This window comes from Peromyscus eremicus, chromosome 9 (assembly GCF_949786415.1).
Source record: "Peromyscus eremicus chromosome 9, PerEre_H2_v1, whole genome shotgun sequence".
NCBI classification, from domain to species: Eukaryota; Metazoa; Chordata; class Mammalia; order Rodentia; family Cricetidae; genus Peromyscus; species Peromyscus eremicus.
Window position 1 is genome coordinate 22,323,774 of NC_081425.1, and position 20,543 is coordinate 22,344,316.

Here is a 20,543-nt window from a genome sequence, read left to right on the forward strand (position 1 = left end):
GGGCGGGGGGGGGGGGGCATTTGGCTCCGCCTAAGAAGCCATAACAGCTTTGTAAAGTCCTGTGTCCTTTAATATTCCTGCATAATGTGCTTGAGAACTGCCATTCCTCATCCATTTCCAGGTGTCAGCTTCTCCAGTGAAGTCCGTCTGGGGTGGTTTTAGTTTGCTAGTGCTCATGAGAGCGTCTGGTTTTTATCTCATGGTTGGAACTACAGTTCCTTCCAGCAGAAATGCATTTAAACTTTTCCCTGTGAATTTATTTGAAAGTTCTGTGACCTAAACAATCTCATGTTTTGTTTTGGACACACTAGTCCTTTTGTTGTTGTTTTTGAGATAGTCTCCCACTCTGTAGCCTGGGCTGGCCCCTACCTCCTAGCAATCCCTCCTGCCTCAGCCTACCACCAACAGGGTTACACGTATGAGTCACTTGGCCTGACGGGCACCAGCATAGTTAAGTGGGAAAATATAACACTCTCGTTACATTTCAATTTTACCTTGAAGCGGTTTATGTCAGAGTAGTCCCATTTCACCAACTCTATCCCCTGGAGGCATCCTGCGTCCTCTCATTCAGATTGAAAATCTGTTCTGTGTGCTCCCAACAGGTCAGGTAAACAGAAATGATCTCAGGACATGCCACTAAAAGGAGAACTTCCCTTGTTTCCCCAGGTTCCAGATGTGATCAGTAGCATCAGGCAGTTATCCAAGGCTGCCATGAAGGAGGACTCCAGACCCAGCAAAGATAATGAGGACGCCTTCTATAACTCGCAGAAGTTTGAAGTGCTGTACTGTGGGAGGGTGATCGTGACCCATAAGAAGGCGCCCTCCAGCCTCATTGATGACTGCAAGGAGAAGTTCAGCCTGCACGAGCAGCAGCGACGGAAGCTGCAGGGCGAGAGAGGTGGTGACCCCGGGGACGAGCTGGGTGTCTTGGAGGCTGAGTCTCCCGTGTCCCCAGATGACAGCCTGCCCGAGGAGGCAGATGGTACAGTTAACAGCCACCGCGCTCTGCCCTCCCTGGCCAGCCTCCCCACCCTGGCTAGCCAGCCTGCACTGGCCAGCTCTCGGGTGTGCTTCCCAGAGAGGATTTTGGAAGACTGTGGCTTTGACGAGCAGCAGGAGTTCCGATCTCGGTGCAGCAGCGTCACGGGTGTCCTGCAAAAGAAGGTTCATGAGAACAGCCAGAAACCACAGCCAAGAAGGAGGCACGCAAGCGCCCCCAGTCACGTGCAGCCCTCGGATTCAGAGAAGAACAGGACCATGCTCTTCCAGGTAGCCTGGTGGGGGTTTTTGGCCTGCAGCTTCTTAAGATGCTGAGCAACTATGGTTCCTCCTTGGTCAGTGGATGTGTGAGTGTGTGTGTGTGTGTGTGTGTGTGTGTGCGCGTGCGCTGCCCACATGTGCCTGGGTGCATGTGCAAGCCAGAGGCTAACCTTGAGTACCATTCCTTAGGCATCATCTACTTTGTTTTGTTCTGAGACAAGGTCTCCTATTGGTCTGCAGTTCTGGAAGTATGGAGGGCTGATTGGCTAGCAGAGTCCCAGGGATTCACTTCTCTTCTTTCCCAGTATTGCCTATACTAGCACTTGACTATGCCCAGCTTTAAAAACCAACCAACCAACCAATCAACCAAGAACTGGCCTCTGGGAGTTGAGGTCCTCTTGCTTGTACTAAGCTTTCTTCCCTATAGTTCTCTCCCTATATGTCAGTCTTCTCTTTCTGCTCACCCCAGGAGCCCCAGTAAACACTTCCAGCCTTCAGATTTTTCTCCCTCAAAAGCAGAAGAATCAGGCGAAGGAAGAACACAGATGTGTCATTGACCCCAGGGAGGCAGAGAGAATGCAAGACTTCTCATAACATCTGTGACAAGTCATGGTGACAGATACTAGGTGTCCATCAACTAGCTTCTGGCCTGGGTTGATTCCCACATGCATTCTTCAGTAAAGCTACAGAATCTTAGCGATGATTGTGAGGTGACTCTTAGAAAGCAAGCTTTGGCATGGAACAGAGCAAAGTGAATTGAGAGAGAGAGAGAGACAGAGAGAGAGGTTGTAGGGACTTACAGATGTCGTTCATATACACACCAATTCACTCTGCCACTAGAAATGGAGGAATAAAGAAACACCATTGGCCTGATGGTTCACCAGGTCAGTTATTAAATAACTCGATACAGCTACATTAAATGTAAAAGATAATTCTGTGCGTGTGTGTGGGAGGGGGAGGGGGAGGGACGGAGAGAGTGGTTTGTGGTGTGTGCACGTGTGTCTAACTGATGCCTCGTGAGGAAGTTAGGTTTAATCCTCTGCCACTCGCTGCTTTATTCCTTTGAGGCAGAGCCTCTCCTTGAACTTAGAATTCTTTTATCAAGTAGGCTGGCAGACAGCGAACCTCTGCCATCCTCTTGTGTTTGCCCCCCTCCAACCCCTGTAGTACTGACATTCCAGTGCCCGTAAGACCAAGACAAGCTTGTTAAGTGGCTTCTGGGATCCCAACTCCAGTCCTCATTCATGCATAGCCAGTGTTCTTAACCACTGAGCCATCTTTTTAGTCCCTCTACAAGATAATTTTTTTAAATTAAAAAATAGTTTAAAATTTTACAGGCTTATGGAAAATGTCATTCCACTTAGAGAACTGAATGTAGGATATTGTCCTGGAGAAGGTTTGTGGTTAGTCTGTAGCTGAGTAGGGCCTTGCATCCTTTGTTTTTGTCATCGTCTTGTCCTGTCTTTATCTGGGCTTGTGGGCACAGTGGCTCTGGCCCTTTGTGTGGTGACGTGTAAAGTCAGTTTCCTCTCTTCTTTAGACCGCCAGATTTATTCTCTACTAGTCATGGTTCTTCCTTTTGGAATATCTATTTTCCAAAAATGTAACCGAGCCCAGTTCTGCATATAGCATTTTATTGACTACTTTGGAGAGCATCTGATTATAATGCACGTCAGTAACTGATGACTTTAAGATTCATGACTTGAGCAAAGATTGCATATTTAAAAAGGTTTCTTTGGATTTATTTATTTTCTGTGTATGAGTGTCTTGCCTGCATATATGTATGTGTACCATGATCCCTCCTGGTACCTGCTGAGGTTAGAAGAGGGCATAAGATACCCTGGAACTGGAGTTATGGATGGTTGTGAACTACCAAGTGATGCTGGGAATCAAACCTGAGTCCTCTGCAAGAGCAGTAAGTGCTTTTAGTTGCTGAGCCAGCTCTCCAGCCCAGGTGGCACATTTTTGAAAAGGAAGCCATTTATTTACTGCTGAAAAAGACTTGTTTTCTTTGACTTTTTACTATTTAAGGGTCTCTTCATTTTTCAACAAATGATTTGAGACTGCTGACTTTGGGTTGAAGCACATGGTGAAGCACATGTGGGGTAGGTTTGTTCGGGCTGCGTCATTTGAATCGCCATTGTTACACGTTTACTTGCTGAGGCCCTCATGAGCTGACATGATTGGAGTACTTTCCTTTCTTTTTAAAGGTCGGCCGCTTTGAGATTAACCTCATCAGTCCAGACACTAAATCAGTTGTGCTCGAGAAGAATTTCAAAGATATTTCCTCCTGCTCTCAGGTATGTTATTACATCACAGCACAGTATTTGAAGAAACCAATTGACATGTTCCAAAATTAGCCACTCAACGATGGGGCTTCCATATGTCACATGTTATTATTGTAAAATGAAGTATTTTTTATTTTTCTCCCTCTTTCATCTTCCCTCCCTTTCCTTCTCCTGAGGAATAAACCTAGGACTTTTCTTACACATACAGTTGCTCCAAATTTAAGAGAAATAATGCTTTACAGGACATTCATTCATGTGCTTGGCTCTGTGGCAACAGATCCTTCCCAGGACCTCGAGTGTCCGTCACACCACTTTTTCCTCAGCTCTTCGTCTTGGTGACATTTCATCAAGTCCCTTCTGCTGGTGGGAGTTTTGTGGTGGTGAATTCTTTTGAAAATACCTCACAGTTAGTGTTCCTCTGACTGTTGGCCTGTGGGTCTTGTGGGTGTCACCAAGATAAAGTTTGTTCTTTATCCCACAGCAGGTAATAAAAAGGGAAGTAGTCTTTTTAGTGTCTGTTACCATAAATGGTAAATTTTGAAAAGAATCTTTTGGTACTTTCATTCTTTTATTTTTTACTCCACAAAGCATGTATTTATGATTTAAAAAAAAATCAGTAGAGACAAATGTGCATAATATAAAAATATAATATTAGTCATATACCATAGCAATGTTTTAGAACATCTACTCAAAGTTTGAGTACCTGAATATATTACAAATATGAGAAGAAAATTTGTACTTGTCAGAGAAGAAGGCGTATTTAAGTCAAAATGTGGAAAGGTTACGTATTTGAAGACACTTCTGTGGGGTTGAGAATTGTTTGGGGCCTGGTGACTTAAAGTGCATTCAAGAATATATCCTTTACAGGGTCCCTACATCTTGATGTTGAAAAATCAGGCTGGAAAGACAGCCCAGCTGTTAGAGACAAAGGTTCCAACCTCTGCATAAGAAAATCTTGTTGATTGTGTGTCCTCTCTCTGAGTTTTGGAGTCAACGTTGCTCTTGGTGTGACGTTCAGACTTTCTTTTGATGACAGGATTTTTTTTTTTTGTATGTTTTATTAGTTCTTTGCTTTAGCTGATTCGCTTTTATTTCCAATACCTTCTTTTAATATGGTTTCTATAATAGGAAATTTTGAGTGATAAACATTTTTCTATCTAGCAACTTAGGGAGCAGCAGCATCTGACTCTAGGAAGGTTATATTATGAATTTAGAAATTCCTATTTAAGGAACACAGAAATTTTGTGGGAATATGGTTTTAACTCTCAAAACATTTACTAAGTATTCTTGCAGTTGTCTGTTTTTTGGGAGGTCCCTGCAAGATCACAAGCCTCGAAGGGGTTGGAGACTTGTGGTGTGAACATGTCTTATTTGGTGGAACATTAGAATCTCATTTATTGAGATGGATCCCTTGGGTGTTTGGTACACATGGCCACTGTGAATGCACCTGTCTCCATGGCCGGCCTTGTGCCAAATACTACAGCAAGAGTGATGTGTGACCCACGTTTAGCTCATGCCGTACTAGGCACCAAGGAACATCGGTGAAGGAAGCACCTCCTGACCCCACTTTCCTAAGCTGCCCAGGAAGCATATATCAATGTGCATTGATTATCAGAGTGAAATTAAGCACACACAAAGACAAAGAATAGATCCAAAGTAAATATGTGGATGTGGACGTTCAAATATGATCTCTTTTTCCCTTTCCTTTTTCCTGTTACTGAAGATGAGCTCTGCATTATGATATTATGGTTCAGGAAACAATCAGGCAGCAGCCAGAGGGAAACTGGTGGGAAGGCTTCCAGTCTCAGCCGCCTCATCCTCTTGTCCTCGCCCACTCCCACAATCCCCTTGCAGGAGATGAATGAATACAAGGTGGCTGTGTTCAGTACCTAACTAGCCTGCTTTTGAGTACCTTATACCTACAAATGTTTCTTTCTTTAAAAGGAAAGTCATGTCACTGTTTTCTGGTCATCATGGGAGTCAGGGAGTGTTTTTTTTTTTTTTTCCTTGAAAGCATTGTCCACATCTGAAGACCCATGGAGCTAATGAGGCCCTGTGAGGTCCCCCACTTAGTACTAAGCCAGTAATAAAGGCTCTTTCTGCAGAGTTGTGCAGGTGGAGCTTATTTTACAAGGCTTACAGCCTCACTCCCCTTTGTTTCCCTTACCCTTACTTGAAAACAAAACAAAACAGAGTTGATTTCTTTTTCCATGTCCACTGGACAGATTGAGTACATTATAATAGGAAAGAATGGGGTCACTACTGATAAACCATCATAGCCGTTTCTCAGTTCTAGCCTCCACATCTTCCTCATAGTAGGTGCCGTTATCTATTTTGTGATAAAAAAAAGAAAATAGAGCCCCAGAGACAGTAGTCAGCAGCTCAGCACAGTCTCTCATCAGTCAGTAGCTGAGACAACACTTAAGTGCACATCTGACCCCAAAGACTCCTTTCTTCTCATTTGAATTTCGGTGATGTCAGGCACACTTAGTATTTTCCGTCAACCTAGTTTTCAAATCACTGGGCTTGCTATTGAAACAAGGTAATCATTACTTACTGCTGTGTGTACTCAGACACATTTTAAAATTATTTTGAAAACATATTTAATATTAGTGTATGTGTATGTGTGCATGCTCTAGCACACATGTAGAGGTCAGAGGATAACTGTGGAATTGGTTCTCTCCTTCCACCTTTATGTAGGTTCCGGGGATTGAACTCACATTTTCAGGCTTGGGCACCCAATGCATTTACTGCTGAGCCATCTCATCACCCCTAGACTGATTTTTTCAATATAAATTTTATTTTACTTAATTTTTTACTTTAAATGTAATTAATTTATTAATTATGTCTAGACCATAGTTTTCCCTCCCTTCTCTCCCCCATCCCTCCCCCTCCCTTCTGCCCCCCCCGATTCCTTTTCCATTTTCTGTTCAGAAAAATGCATGCCTCCCATGATATCAACAAAACATGGCATATCAAGTTGAAGAAAAACTAAGCTCCTCCCCTTGTATTAAGGCTGAGCAAGGCAACCCAGTATGAGGAAAAGGGTCTCAAAAACCAGCAGAAGAGTCAGAGACAGCCTCGTTCCCACTGTTAGGAGTCCCACAAGAAGACCGAGCTACACGACTACTAGACTGCATTTTTAATTAAAGTAAATATAGCTAAAGTCCTTTAACTTGGATACAGAAAGTACAAAGATTTGTGAATGTGCATAATTGGCACTTGCAGTAATTAACAAGTAAGTGAACAGGAATATAAATATTTTCTTATGTGGTTCCTCGAATATCTATAAATTGACAAATATTCCAGCAATTTCCATACAAGCTTTATGGAAAAAGCTGTACAGTCCTTAATTTGAGGATTGTCACTTGTATTTTTTCTGAGATTCTTAGCTTCACATAGACTAGAACAGGTGTTATGGTGAGTCACTGACTACCGTGCTGGGACAATAAATTGAAAACTTCTTACAGGCAAACATCATGTTTTCATTATGAGAAATAATGGATCCTAGTAGCAATGTTTTTTGTTTGTTTGTTTTGTTTTTCATTTTTAATAACAAACCAAAGGGTCTGAGTGGATATCTCCCTTTATCTGCTGCATCAACAGGGCACCCTGTGAGCTTGCTAGGACGTTATGTCTTCTGTCAGGTTGCCGTGAAGGAGAAATTTGTGCAGCTAGGAAAGTGTAGAAAAGATGTGGATCTCTGTCAGGGAACATTCCCATAAGCCTGTATTGTATTCTCCCCGCTTTATCTAGGGAATAAAGCATGTTGATCACTTTGGCTTCATCTGTCGGGAGTCTCCAGAGCCGGGACTGAGCCAGTACATCTGTTATGTGTTCCAGTGTGCCAACGAATCTCTGGTAAGTGGTACTTCTGCCGTGCATCTGTCTGTCTCATCTCATCTGTTGGGAACTCTGTCCTCGGTGAGGAAAGAAAAGGGCAGCTAGAGAGATGGTGTTACCCCTGAAGGATGCACAGAAGTCAAGAGCCACAGACAGACCATCATGGCACTTTTAAGTGTGTGTGCCCTTGGCTTTAACAAACTTTGCTGTGTTACCATGGGTTTATTATTATTATTTTTTTGGTGGAGTGGGAGAAACTAATGACAGAGAAAAGCTGTTATGTTTCCTGTTGCTCAAAGACAGTGACAAAGGCCACTGAGCTCTTGTTTATTGCTATGGTGTCACACTCTAGACAATACTTCCATCAGGGGAGTAAAGAAATGCTCTCCCCCTGTCTTTTCGTTGCCCCGTCTTAATTTTACAAAACGCTTCATTTATTTTGTTTCTCTGGAATTTGCAGGTCAGTTTCCCTCCACCACTCCTTACTCCTCTCTATTTAGAAAATCTGTGTAAGGCGCGCTTGGAAATACATCTCACCAAGAAATATGTTGTTTTTTTTTCTCCTCGAAGTTTTTTCTGTCCTTCCAGACATGCAGGCTTCTCATCCATTGTCACACAAACATTCAGATGTGTACATCATCATCTGAATTATTAGATGCACTTATGGGAAATTTTTGATTTGTATAATTTTAATATGTGTGCACATGTTTGTATGTGTGTGCACATGTACATGTGTACCTATATGAATGGAGATGGGAGGACAGTCTTGGGTGTCATCTTCAGGAATGATATCTGTCTTCTTTGTGCTCACCATTTAGACTAGGCTGGCTCTCCAGGGAGCTCTAGGGACCCTCCTGTCACCCTCCCCAGCACTGGGATAGTAAACACATGCTACCACACCCAACATTTAAAATGGGTTCTAGGGATTTAACTCAGGTTTGTGAGGTAAGCACTTTATCAAATGAGCTAAATCCCCACCCCACAGTTTTCTTAAACACATAAGCCTCCCATCAGCATTTCCCCATATCCATTACTCCAGGCTACACTGTGTATAGTATACCTTCTTACATTTAACTCTGACCTCTGTGTCCTGATGAGGACACTGAGATACTGAAGCCTGGGAGTGAACTGGTACAAAGATGTTTTCTGATCCCTGTCCTCTAAGTGTCCAGCTTTTTCTCTAGGCAACATGAAATGCCTGTTCTTAGTGATTTCTTATTCTAGAAACTTCCATTTGAGTTTCATTTTCCCTTTAGATAATTAATGTTGTTTAACATAACATCCACATGTACCTATCCAGGTGTCCCCTCGTAGCTAAACAGATTCCACTTAGGATCCAGGACTGAACTTTGAGGGAGTTGTCCTTGGATGATTGTGGTGGATAGCGGGTGACTGGTGCTCACACACTGTGGTCCTCACACACTGTGGTCCTCACACACTGTGGTCCTCACACACTGTGGTCCTCACACACCGTGCTCACAGGTCTTTACAGTCAGGTCAACTCTTTTTTTTCCTTTTTTCTGTCCTTCATGTATTTGAACTTTAGATGACAGAATGATCACATTGCTCATAAGGGCAGAGGCTGTCACGGTCCAGGGACAAATCAAATGTGCTCATTATATCTCTTGCCTGGGAGGAAGAACTTGGTAAAACTCACTTATTTGGAGTCTTGTTTACAGGTTTTATTTAATTTTGTGGGTTTAGTTGGGTTTTGTTTGTTTTGAAAACTGCTAACAGTGATAGACGGTGTGAGATACCCGGCCTTTCAACATCCATTCTCTGGCCAGTGCTGCTGACCACACTGGCTGTGTGCACTCCTGACCTGTGAGGCACTGTCAGGCAGAGCTTGGGCCTCATTATTTTTAAGACTAGATCAAAGCTAAGATCTTTTAATCCCCCTCTGTTCGAATTTTATCAGCCAGCTTCTTAACTGCGTTGTGTGGTACCAGAACTGAAAGTTAGAAGAGAAATGTAATGTGTACTTCCTGTGTAGTAGAGAGGGCAGCTCAAGCCCAGACAAATAGAACAGAACAAAACAGTCAAGTCGGTAATACCTGTCCCGGCACCTTGATGAGTGATGGGGCTTGGCAGGTGCAGAGGACGGAATATTCCCAGACCACACATGCTGACTTGTCCTCTCTGAGCACCAGCTACAGTTAGCACTTTCTTTTGCTTCTTCCTAACAATTGGAATGAGTTTGTAAGCTGTGCAGTTTGGGATGGGTCCTGCAGGGCTGTGCACAAGTATAGATACTGCCCTCCCCTTCTCCCTTCTTTACCCCAGCTGATACTGTTTCACAAAGGCTTAAATTTTATAGAAAATATCATCTCTTCACAGAACTTTCTCCAAATTGATTTAAAAAATAAACAAAAAGTTACAGTCACTAATAAACGACCCTCCTAAACTCCACACACACATAGAAAATATTCTATGACAGACAGTATAATTAAAAGTAAAAAAAAAAAAAAGAAAAAGATCTATACTATTCCTGATCTAGAGTTTATATGAACTTAAGATGTAGTGAGATAACAAGAGTAACATTTCTAGTGAGATACTGGCGTACTGACAGGAGAATGAGGTCATCTTTCTCTCTTGTCTGATGTGAATGGTACTTGTGAAAATAAATCTTCAATGTGTAGAGAATGAATAAAGGGACAGACTCCAATTTGGGGGTTGTATTGTAAATGGTAAGGAAGAGAGAAATATGTTTCAAGAAATGGGACTAATTTACAAAAGTATCTATCTTATTTGAAGAAAATGCTGTATCATTTGGTCTCAGAACAGGAGGGATGAGACATGACTGGGCATATGAACAGTGGTATGTGCATTCAAACCCAGGATGAGCCTGATTCATAGGCTTCAGTCTAACACATATAGGGCACTCCATTATGTGGCTGGTTAGCTTTTTAAACTGAGCATTGCCTTTTATCAGCAGTTGTTAAAATGCCAGTATTCACCGGATACCTTGAAAAATTGAAGGCATTTTCTAGCAAAAGAAGACTACATGGTCTTCAGTTATTTTTTTTTTAATCTAAAATTTAGTATAATACTTAAGCTCGATAGATCTATAGACATTATCTCCACTATGGAATGTCCTAATAATATGAATGAACTTTTTTTTTTTTTTTTTTTTGGTTTTTCGAGACAGGGTTTCTCTGAACTTTTTCTGTCTGATCCCACACTGTATGGTGAGATGGGAACTGTGGCAGGTGGCAACCGCCGAGAATCCTTTTGATTGTCTGTGACTGACATTTCTGCCTGTCTCTTTGCTTTTGCCCTTTGGATGTGACCTGGGATGTTTTTCTCTTGTATTCATAATGCTCTAACTTGAACTCTGAAGTGCACTAATCTTGTGACCGAGTTTATAGGCCATCTGAAAAAGTCATGGGTTTTAGAAAAGGAAACACATAATATTTTGGAGGACAGATAGAATTTTCAGTAGTATTCGTTGTAAGGAGAGGTTAGTCGTCACATTTCAGACACCATTGAAATGGCCTCTTGTTTCATCTAGAAAAAGAGAAGAAAATACAAACATCCAATATTTCCAAAGGAAACTTTTCTCAAGGCAAAATTTTTATGTAACAAATACCACACACATGCACACTATTTATATGTAAGGTATTTATATATATTATATATTTAATGTACAAATTATATATATATGTGTGTGTATACGTATATTCACGCATGCGCGCGCACACACACACACACACACACACACACACACACACACACACGCTATATACTACCAAATCCATTGCCAGCCCCATCAGTGTCTGACATAAATGAGAAACAAGAAATAGAATAAAGGAGATTTGCATAAATAATTAAATTGCCTTTGAGTACTAAACTAAGTAAATAAAATAAAAATATAAAGGCATTAAATACTTCTAGTTCTAAAAATGAGGAATCTTTCTTTTTAATTGGAGTATAAAGTGACATTTTATGAACAAATCATTTGTATTTATGGAGCGCTGTGAAGTTATTCCAATGCTATTCTGAGGTTGGTCATACCATGAAGTGCAACAGTGATGGCCGCTGATTTAGAGTCTTGAGGCTTTCTTTCACTTTCACTAGGCTAGTGGAGTTTGTTTGTAACCCGGGCTCCTCTGCCCTTCAAATGCAGAAGTAGATCGCCATTCTTTCAAAACAGCTTCTTAAACCAGACTAGAGAAGAAAAGGGAAAGCAGAGTGAAAACAGAGCCTGCTAGCCATGACAGGCAGCTGTGTTTGCCAACCACGGTCGGGATGGGGCGGTTAGGATGCAGTATCTCCACCACGGGGGCTCAGAATGCTGCGAGACTCCTACCGAGTGTGGGGACATCTCCTCTTCCATGAGTAGCTGGGTCACAGAAAAGGTGCTGCAGCCTGAGGAAGATGAGGAGCTACTTGGTTTCAGAGGAGCAACGGGGGATGCTAGGTAGTTGATTCTGCAGAGAACAGGCTGGCCATTCTGGGGCTGCTGGCCCCATGGTGACAGCCAGCTCTTGAGCATTTAGCTGTCACAACTTAGCCTCACAAATGATAATGAAAATGGTAATAAGTCAGACAGTGTACAAATAAGGCCAGCGGTATTCATAGATCTCCCCACTGTACTCACACACAAGCTTTGTTTGCTTTTACACTAACAGCAACCTAGAGGAAAAGGATGCCTATTAACACAATTAAAAAGTGACTCTAATTTGTTGTTCCCAGTATATATCCAAGGAAACTTCCAAAAGGCATGTTTTTATCTGATAAGCCATTTAATTAAGCAAAGACTTGATCTACTAATTAAGCTGTCTGTGATAGTATAGCCGCCAGTGGGACTTGAAAATAGCATTCGAGTAACAGATCGGTATTATATGCCACAGACTGCAGTGGTCTTTTCATCCAGCTTTTAATTATATGGATGAAAGATCTGACTTCAATACTTGTGGTTTGCTCTCTGCCAGCTCTGCTAGTCATCAGAATTCTATTATTTATTATTTAGTCAGCCATCTATAAAGGCTCACATTGCTGTGTTTTTTAAAAATGTTTCTGTGAAAGCCAACTTTTATAGACCCGAGTTTTGTTTCTTCTTGTAGGTGGATGAGGTCATGCTGACCCTGAAGCAAGCTTTCAGCACGGCTGCTGCTCTGCAGAGTGCCAAGACACAGATCAAGCTGTGCGAGGCCTGCCCCATGCACTCTTTGCATAAGCTCTGTGAGAGGATCGAAGGTACCATAGAATGTGGCCTTGGCATGAGTAGGGTTTGCTTTGGCATTTTGACATGCTGAGGTCCCCACTGTCGCTGAATAGTTCTTTGTTTCACTGTGAACAAGAACCCCAAAGGCGTTTCTCTTGCTCAGTCAAACCCAACTGTGCTAGCAGTGGCTTCTGCATGCTTGACTTTCTATCTCTCTCCCTTTTCTTCTGAAGGCAAATTCAAGTGAAGGGCTTGTATTTCCCACAGTTATGTATGTGCACAGTGGGAACGGAGCAAACATTTGCTGAATGATCAGAGAGAGGCAAACTCACCTCTGACTGTTCAATTCTTCCTTTTCTCCCCTCTCTCACTTGGTGATGTATTCCTTTATTCTGAAAGTTGAGAACTATAGTCAAACTAGCTTGGCTTTCAGAGTCTTTGGAAACTGAGATAATGGAGGTGGTATCATGAAGCAAGTTTTATTTTTATTTTTTTATTTTTTTTTTAAATCTGTGCTGAGATGCAATGTAGTAACACTTGTCGAGTGTCCACTGTGGACCAGGCAGGATGTGCTGGGGATGCAGAAATGTGTGCCACATACTGTGCCTCCAGAACCTTTTCTGTTTGGAGGAAAAGACAGGCATGTGTGCAGAGAAGTGCAGCTCAGGATGATAAGTGTTGTAATGGATGGAAACAGGGCAAACTCCACAGTAAGGCCAGTCGATTCACTGTGAATTCTAGTTGTAATTTCTATCCCATAGGCTCCAAAGAAGTGTGTCCTAAACTGTAGATTTATTGAATATTCACACAACTACATGATCTAAAACTATTTTAAGGTAATATTCATGTTTTAAAGTTTATAGGGATGATTTTACAGAATAGTCATTACTTTAAAACATGAAACATTTACAAAATGTAACATGTATGTGTGTGTGCCTGTGTGTGTGTGTGTGTGTGTGTGTGTGTCTGTGCAGTTTGTGTATGCCTGTGTGTGCCTGTGTGTGTGTGTGTGTGTGTCTGTGCAGTTTGTGTATGCCTGTGTGTGCCTGTGTGTGCCTGTGTGTGTATATACTGTGTGTGTATGTGTGTGTGTGTGTGTGTGTGTGTGTGTGTGTGTGTGTGTGTGTGTGCATGTATGGCTGGTGAAGGGAGCATTATAAATCTATGAGGGAGGTGATACTGTTAGATTAGTTAACTGTACAGAGGGAGAGAGATTCTTTCCACTTACCTATTCACAGGATTTTCCAGCTGGATCAAAGAATGTCCCCAGGTAACAAACCAAATAATAAAACTATTAAAAGAGAAAAGCATTTTTATTCCTAAAAGAGGAAAAAACTGTATTCAGATATAAAAAAGCAAAAACCAAACCAAAACCAGAAACATTAAAATTAATTGCTAACAACTTGGACCTACTAATTCCAAGGGTTTATTTAACAGTAACTGCTTACTTGGAAGAGTAATGGTAGGCAGATTGGTAACCCAAACTTGCCAAAATTCTGCAAATAAGAAAAAGCTAAAACTACTGAGGAAGTTTTGGAATCCATTTTCAAAACACTTCTCAGGGGGCTCATATATCTTGGTGGTAATCAACAGCTCTTGGTTTACACTTAAGACCCTCTCAACAAGAAGGAAATCATTGCTGGGGCTGGAAACATCACTGTCTGAGCAGTGTTCTACTGCTCTGAAGAGACACCATGACCACAACAACTCTTATAAGAGAAAGCACTTAATTGGGGGCTGGCTTACAGTTTCCGAGGCTTGGTCCATTATCATCATGGCAGGGAGCATGGCTACATGCAGGCAGGTGCTGGAGGAGTGGCTGAGAGCTACATCCTGATATTCTGATTTGCAGGCAGAGAGAGAAAAATAGCCTGAGAATAATACCATATTTTTAGTTTTTTTTTTTATTTATGTATTTGTTATATGTGGGTCCAAGTGTGCCATAGCATACATGTGGAGGTCAGATGACAACTTGGAGGAGTGGCTTCTTACTTTCTGCCATGTGGTTTCTGGGGTTCAAACTTGGCAGCAAGCACCTTTACCCTCTGATCCATTTTGCTCAATACCGAACTATTTTTAAAAATTGCTAGTCTACCTAAAAGTTTATTTTATATGTGTGTGTGTATGTGTGTGTGTGTGTGTGTGTGTGTGTGTGTGTATGTGTGTGTGTATGTGTATAGCTAGACGTCTTCTTTACAATCCAAATATAGTAGCATTGCTTAAAGTGATACCTCACCACGCAGTGGACACCTGCTTTTTTAGAATGGATGGTCACTTGATCCTTGTAACTGTGATTTAAACAGTTATTTAAAAAACAATTAAAAATAGAAGCATTCTTACAGAAAAATTTCTCCAAAGACTTAATATAAACTATGTGTAAGAGTATAGAATATTGGCTGGAATTGATGATTTAGCACATCTGGAAAGGTCGATTGTACAGCACTGCACATCTGGAAAGGTGCACTGCACGGCAGTGAAGGTGCTGGGTGAGCAGATCTTGAGGCTGATTTGGACTATAGCATGAGACTGTCTCAACAACAACAACCAAAAAAAAAAATCTGAAAGATTTATAAATATCACAATACAGAGAAGTAAAATATTTTGTAGAATAATTGTCCTAAATGAAGTTTTATTCTTTTAGAATGGGAGCCCCTGCGGGGGATTACCCCTGTTTCAGTGGTTCTGTTTTTCAATATTATTGTTGATTTATATTTATGATCTGAAGTTAGAAGCTTAGCAGTTTTGGTTTAGGCGAGCCTCTGACTTTCTTTTGAACTTTCTAATACAGGTTCTGAGCTGGCATGTTCATTCCCATGGGAGTTCTCAGAGTGCTCAGTTCGTGAGTGTAGTGAGTGGAAGCCGGCTGTGCTTGATAGTGTTAGAGAGTCTTCGTAGAGGTTCTCTGTCCAGGTCCGCTGTGGGATCTGTTGGTTTAGGTGCAGTGGTTTGCCATCAGGTTTCACGTTCCGGGGTCCTCTTCTTGAGAAGACTGAAGTTAGGAGCCAGCTGGAGGATGGTGAAGGGTAATGGCTGATGTACACTTAGGCCTCTGCAGCCAGCCTCCACCTCATGCTTCCCTCTTCTTTCTTCTAGGGCTCTACCCACCACGAGCCAAACTAGTAATCCAGAGGCATCTCTCTTCACTGACAGATAATGAGCAAGCTGACATCTTTGAACGAGTCCAGGTAATACTTTTCACATTTCCCGTATATAAATAGAAGGAAGAACATTGAGCCCTATCATTGAATTCTTATTTCTGTTCCATTGCCTCTAAGATATCCATCCCCGGGGTTAGCAGAATGGGAAAGCTGGATTTGCATTAATCCTCTTGTCATATAACTCTCACTGAGGCTACAGCCAGCGGAGAGAAGTCGCTCTGCCCTACTATGCTCTTGCTTCCTCTGTTCAACAGAAAATGAAGCCCATCAGTGACCAGGAGGAGAATGAACTCGTGATTCTGCACCTCCGGCAGCTCTGCGAAGCCAAGCAGAAGACCCACGTGCACATCGGGGAAGGGCCGTCGGTGAGATCCGACTTCCTCCGCCTTACATCTGTCTGTGTATTCATGTGGTTAAAATATCACCAAGACACGAAGACATTTCTTTCCTGTGTGCTCTCCTCTTTTCTAGGGCGAAAGCCTATCATACTTTAAGAATTTCAGAACTTATGAAGTGTGTGGGAAATTTTAGCAGACACTGGCACATTGAGATAAAGTCAGTATGGTTTCAAAATGTAAGAAAACTTGGTATTTTGGGTAGGAGAAAAGACATTCATGTATGTTTATGATGTACAATGTACCTACTTTAAAAGTCACGTTAATCTATTTTTTTACCATATTCCTATGCTTGTTTTATCTGAATGGTGACATGCACAGCAGTCTTCCCTGTGACTGCCTGTTTCTGCTGTAAACTGAAGAATGGCATGTCTGTACACATAGCTTTGAACTTACTGTCAGCTGCATAGTGATAAAAACAAACAAAGACCACCACTACAACAGCATCAAAGAGGTTACTGACACGTGTGGCTCTTAAGGATGCCTATAAATCCTGGTTTTGTATTTCACTGCACTGTTTGCATCAGTAAATTATTTTGATGTTGAGACACTTGAGATGTAGCCCAGGCTGCCCCCAAATGCTGACTTATCCTGCTTCAGCTGAGCCATCTCACCCTCCCTTCCAAAGCTGCCGGGGATGATCAAGCGTGGCCCTTCAGAGCCTCCTGCATGGTCCTGAAGGCAGCAGCCTTCAGAGATGGCTGCTCTTCCAGTCTCCGATTTCCCTGACCTTTGTGTGTTTTTAAACATGCCTGGGAGATAAATTCCCCTAAGACACAACTTTTTCACAGACGCCTCCCTTCTTAGTGTTTACATCAGCATTTTCCGTATTTATCTAGTGCTTGAGGGCCCACTCAGTGTTTCCCCTGGCTTCGCTTTCTCTGTCACCAGAGGACTGCGATTGGGTTAAATATACAAAGTACCTAACAGTGGACACCTCACTGATTCACGTTTGGGTGCAGCTTTGCTAATCTGAAAAGTACATGACTGCATACAAATAAAAGTGGAGGCCTTTAAAAATAGTTATTTATTTTGTGTGTATGGTTGTTTTGCCTGCATGTCTGTCTGTCTGTCCATGTGTGTGCATGGAGGTCAGAAAGGGCCCTGGATCCCCTAGACCTGGAGTTGTAGAAGACTGTGAGCTACCATGTGTGTGCTGGAAACTGAACCTGGGTCCTCTGCAAAAGCAACTAGTGCTCTTAGCGACTGAGCCACTCTCCAGCCTTGAAAATGGAGTTTGACAGGAGCGTCATTAGTCCTCAACTTGACTTACAGAGTGCTCTGCTCTTTGGAACTTATTTTCCCCTCTAACTGGGACACAAAACAGACACCTTGGAAAGGGATGGTGGTAGCCAGCTGGAAGACAGTTGAAAAATTATCATCCTGAGTTTAATTTTTGGTAAATGAAGTGGAAATATGTGAGTGAAATGGAAAGGCATGGAGAAAAGGTTTTATTTCTGTCTTTTTTATTACTTATAGTAGTAAACTCTTTTCCTTATAATCTCTGTGTTCATAGTGTGGAACATAAATCATTACTTCTTAATTGAGCTCCTGAAGGTTGCTTGCATTTTTTTAATGGCTTACTCCTTAGCCTTCATTTAAAGCCTCATCTAACCTCGAGTGTGTCTACACTATAACTTTGCTGTTTTTCCTTTTCTAGATTATTTCAAATAGTACAATCCCAGAAAATTCGACAAGTGGTGGGAGGTTCAAGCTTGACATTCTGAAGAACAAAGCGAAGAGATCCTTAACTTCCTCCTTGGAAAATATCTTCTCTAGGGTAAGATTGAACTGGGCTATCTTAGGTAAACACATCTGTTTTCCGCTTCATCTCACTGAAGATGTCCCAGTGGTGGTGATGAGGAACCTGTTAAGATAACTTTAATTTCATTAACACTGCATTAAGATAATCTTGTAATCCCTGCACTTGAGATGCAGAGGCAAGACTGCAGATGGTCGCCAGCCTGGGCGACATAGCAGCACTGTGTCTTAAAGTATTATAAACAAGTTTCCTTCTAAAGGACTACGTTTGTTCTCCAGTCTCTGATATCTGGTCAAGCCACAGAGATTTCTACCTAGAGACGTGTGTATAGATAGGAGGAAATCAATCCTGATGTACAGTTCTATAGAATTTTCAATAGTTCTCTATCTCATAATGTTTTCAAAAATGTCTGCCTTTCTTTTATCCATTATTAGAGGCTGATAGAAAATGATAAAAACAGTATGAAGAAATAGAAAATTTTGTATCCAATTTAGTAAATTTATATATTTCATTTAAATGTTAGCAAAATGTTTCCCCTTGCTCTTCAGTTTTCTCTTTCTGAATCATAAGGTCTTGAGGCCGGGGTGCCACGTTTAGGACGTGAGTGTTGCCTGTGTGGTGCAAGAGCCAACCTACAGGAGGTAGCTGCCAGGAGAGGAGGTTCCTAGTCTGGGGAGCCTGGGTGGTGGAGGAGGGCATAGCCTGTAAGGGAAGTCTGGTTGGGTATGCGAGACAGAGGGGAGGGGCGAGCATTCACAGAGAGAGGTGCCTTATGTCTGGAGGTAGAGTCTGAGCAGGCTGAGGGTGCTGATTCCAGAGGGAGTATAGTAGCCTCAGTGGGGTGAAGAGAGTGCTTGGCCACATACAGGGGAATGGACACAGTCAGAGGATGGTCATGACATCCAGGAGCGAAGGGAACTGCAAAGAGGAAAAAGGAGGAACCCAGAAGGAACTCTCTTTTGTTGGATTTAACTTAGACTTATCAACATGAAACTCTGTCTGTGTGTGTACATGTGCACACAAATGTACATGTTATATATTGCCCCTGGCTTTGTCCATCAAGAGAACCTGGGGGGCAGTTTTCCTGTACACACTTGATAATAAGCCTAGTTGGGTGACATCTAATTTCCGGAGTTTGGTTTCTACATGGCAGATAGTGTTGGGCCACATTCATGGCTGTCGTTGGTTGTGTGTTGTCCATGGCCTACAGGTTGGCTATACCTGTTATCAGACTTCCCTTGTTTTCTGGACTGTGACACTCCTGAATTCAGCTGGCTTGCTGTATTATGTGTTTTCCCTCAGCTTGTGTTTGTGTTTGACATGTTCCCTCATTAGACTCGGGCATGGCCTCTGTGGCTGTTGCAACCCAGAAGTGGCACTATGTTCGTCATGGCAGATGACAAGGACTCCAGCCTATCACTTTGCTCATGCTGGTCAGAACCTCGACTACCTGCTATTATGAGGGGCTATGGTTTATCTCATCCAAAACTCATGGTGGAATGTAACCTCTACAAGGAAAGAATAGGAGGGGACATCTTAACGAGGTGATTAACCTTCACATGACTAGTTGACAGATGGGTTAATAGGTTAGCTGTAAAGCGGGGCTGCTGTCACAGCCAGCTTGGCCAGGTTTGTTACGCTTCCTCTCTCACCATGTGATGCTCTGAATCACCTCACCACATTGATAGCAGGAAGGTCAAAACTGGATGTGACCTCTTGACCTTGAACTAGAATTGTGAGTCCAAAGTAAACTTTTCTTTGTTAGTGACCTGCCCCATGGCATGGTGTTATTAACAACAGAAAACAGAAGAAGACCCAAGGAGTAAAGTTCTTTCCTTTTATTCTACTTCAGCGTGCCCTGGGGAGCGAGGGCAGTGGCATACCCATTGCCTAGGGATTTGATGAGCAGTATGTGAACTTATTATACACGACGCTGCTGAAAGCACTGCCTAGCCTGGCTGTTGTTACTGTAAAAGAATGTCATATGTGTCATTTAGCAATTAGCTCTGAACTATTATATGACTATGCCATGCATGTACATACATATGTATGTATATATATCAGTTTATCTATCATCTATTTATCTATATATTGTCTGTCTGTCTGTCTGTCTATCTGTCTATCCATCCAGCCTAGGCCATTCCAGGTAGCAGGTTTTTTTGGGGGGTGTAATTCACTAACATGAGGAGCTCCCCATTATAAGGCCTCCATTATAACCGTTTTACTGAGTTATGCCACCAAGGAAGATGAATAGCAACACACTCAAAATCACTATTATGCTCCTCTCTGGTCATGTACCACTGTGGAAGCATGACTTCAATAACACGAACCTTGATGCTCTTGCCCTGTAGGGGAGTACATGATAACAAGATCCTGACCAGCATTCTCCAGAGTGAACATGCCTAATAGCTTAGCAGAAACCAAACAGCCCACTATAAACTCACAGTCAATTTGCTTATAAATTATCTTGTCATTTTCAAGTTTATTTAAGATGCACACAATTAGGGTCTCTTGAGAAAAATCATTGTAAGAGCTCAGTTTAAAATAATGGTTATAGAAAGCTGGGTTTAGAAGTTAGTGGGGCTTTTTCATTACTGTGGATCTATGTTTATATCCCACCATGTCCAGTTAATGCATGAATGGTAGGGTTACCCATTGGAACATGGGCAA

The 20,543-nt window shown here is 42.1% G+C and overlaps 1 protein-coding gene across 1 annotated transcript in view; it reads left to right on the top strand.

The window, feature by feature from the left end:
* Positions 1-668: 668 nt before the first annotated feature.
* Positions 669-20,543, top strand: part of Tbc1d4 (TBC1 domain family member 4) — a 62,426-nt gene continuing 42,551 nt past the window's right edge. Inside the window, exons 1-7 of the mRNA XM_059273263.1 lie at positions 669-1,269; positions 3,471-3,560; positions 7,305-7,409; positions 12,458-12,590; positions 15,652-15,743; positions 15,971-16,081; positions 17,772-17,891. Of these exons, the coding sequence (XP_059129246.1) occupies positions 712-1,269; positions 3,471-3,560; positions 7,305-7,409; positions 12,458-12,590; positions 15,652-15,743; positions 15,971-16,081; positions 17,772-17,891 (1,209 nt within the window). The 5' untranslated portion in view covers positions 669-711. The remainder of the gene's footprint in view (positions 1,270-3,470; positions 3,561-7,304; positions 7,410-12,457; positions 12,591-15,651; positions 15,744-15,970; positions 16,082-17,771; positions 17,892-20,543) is intronic.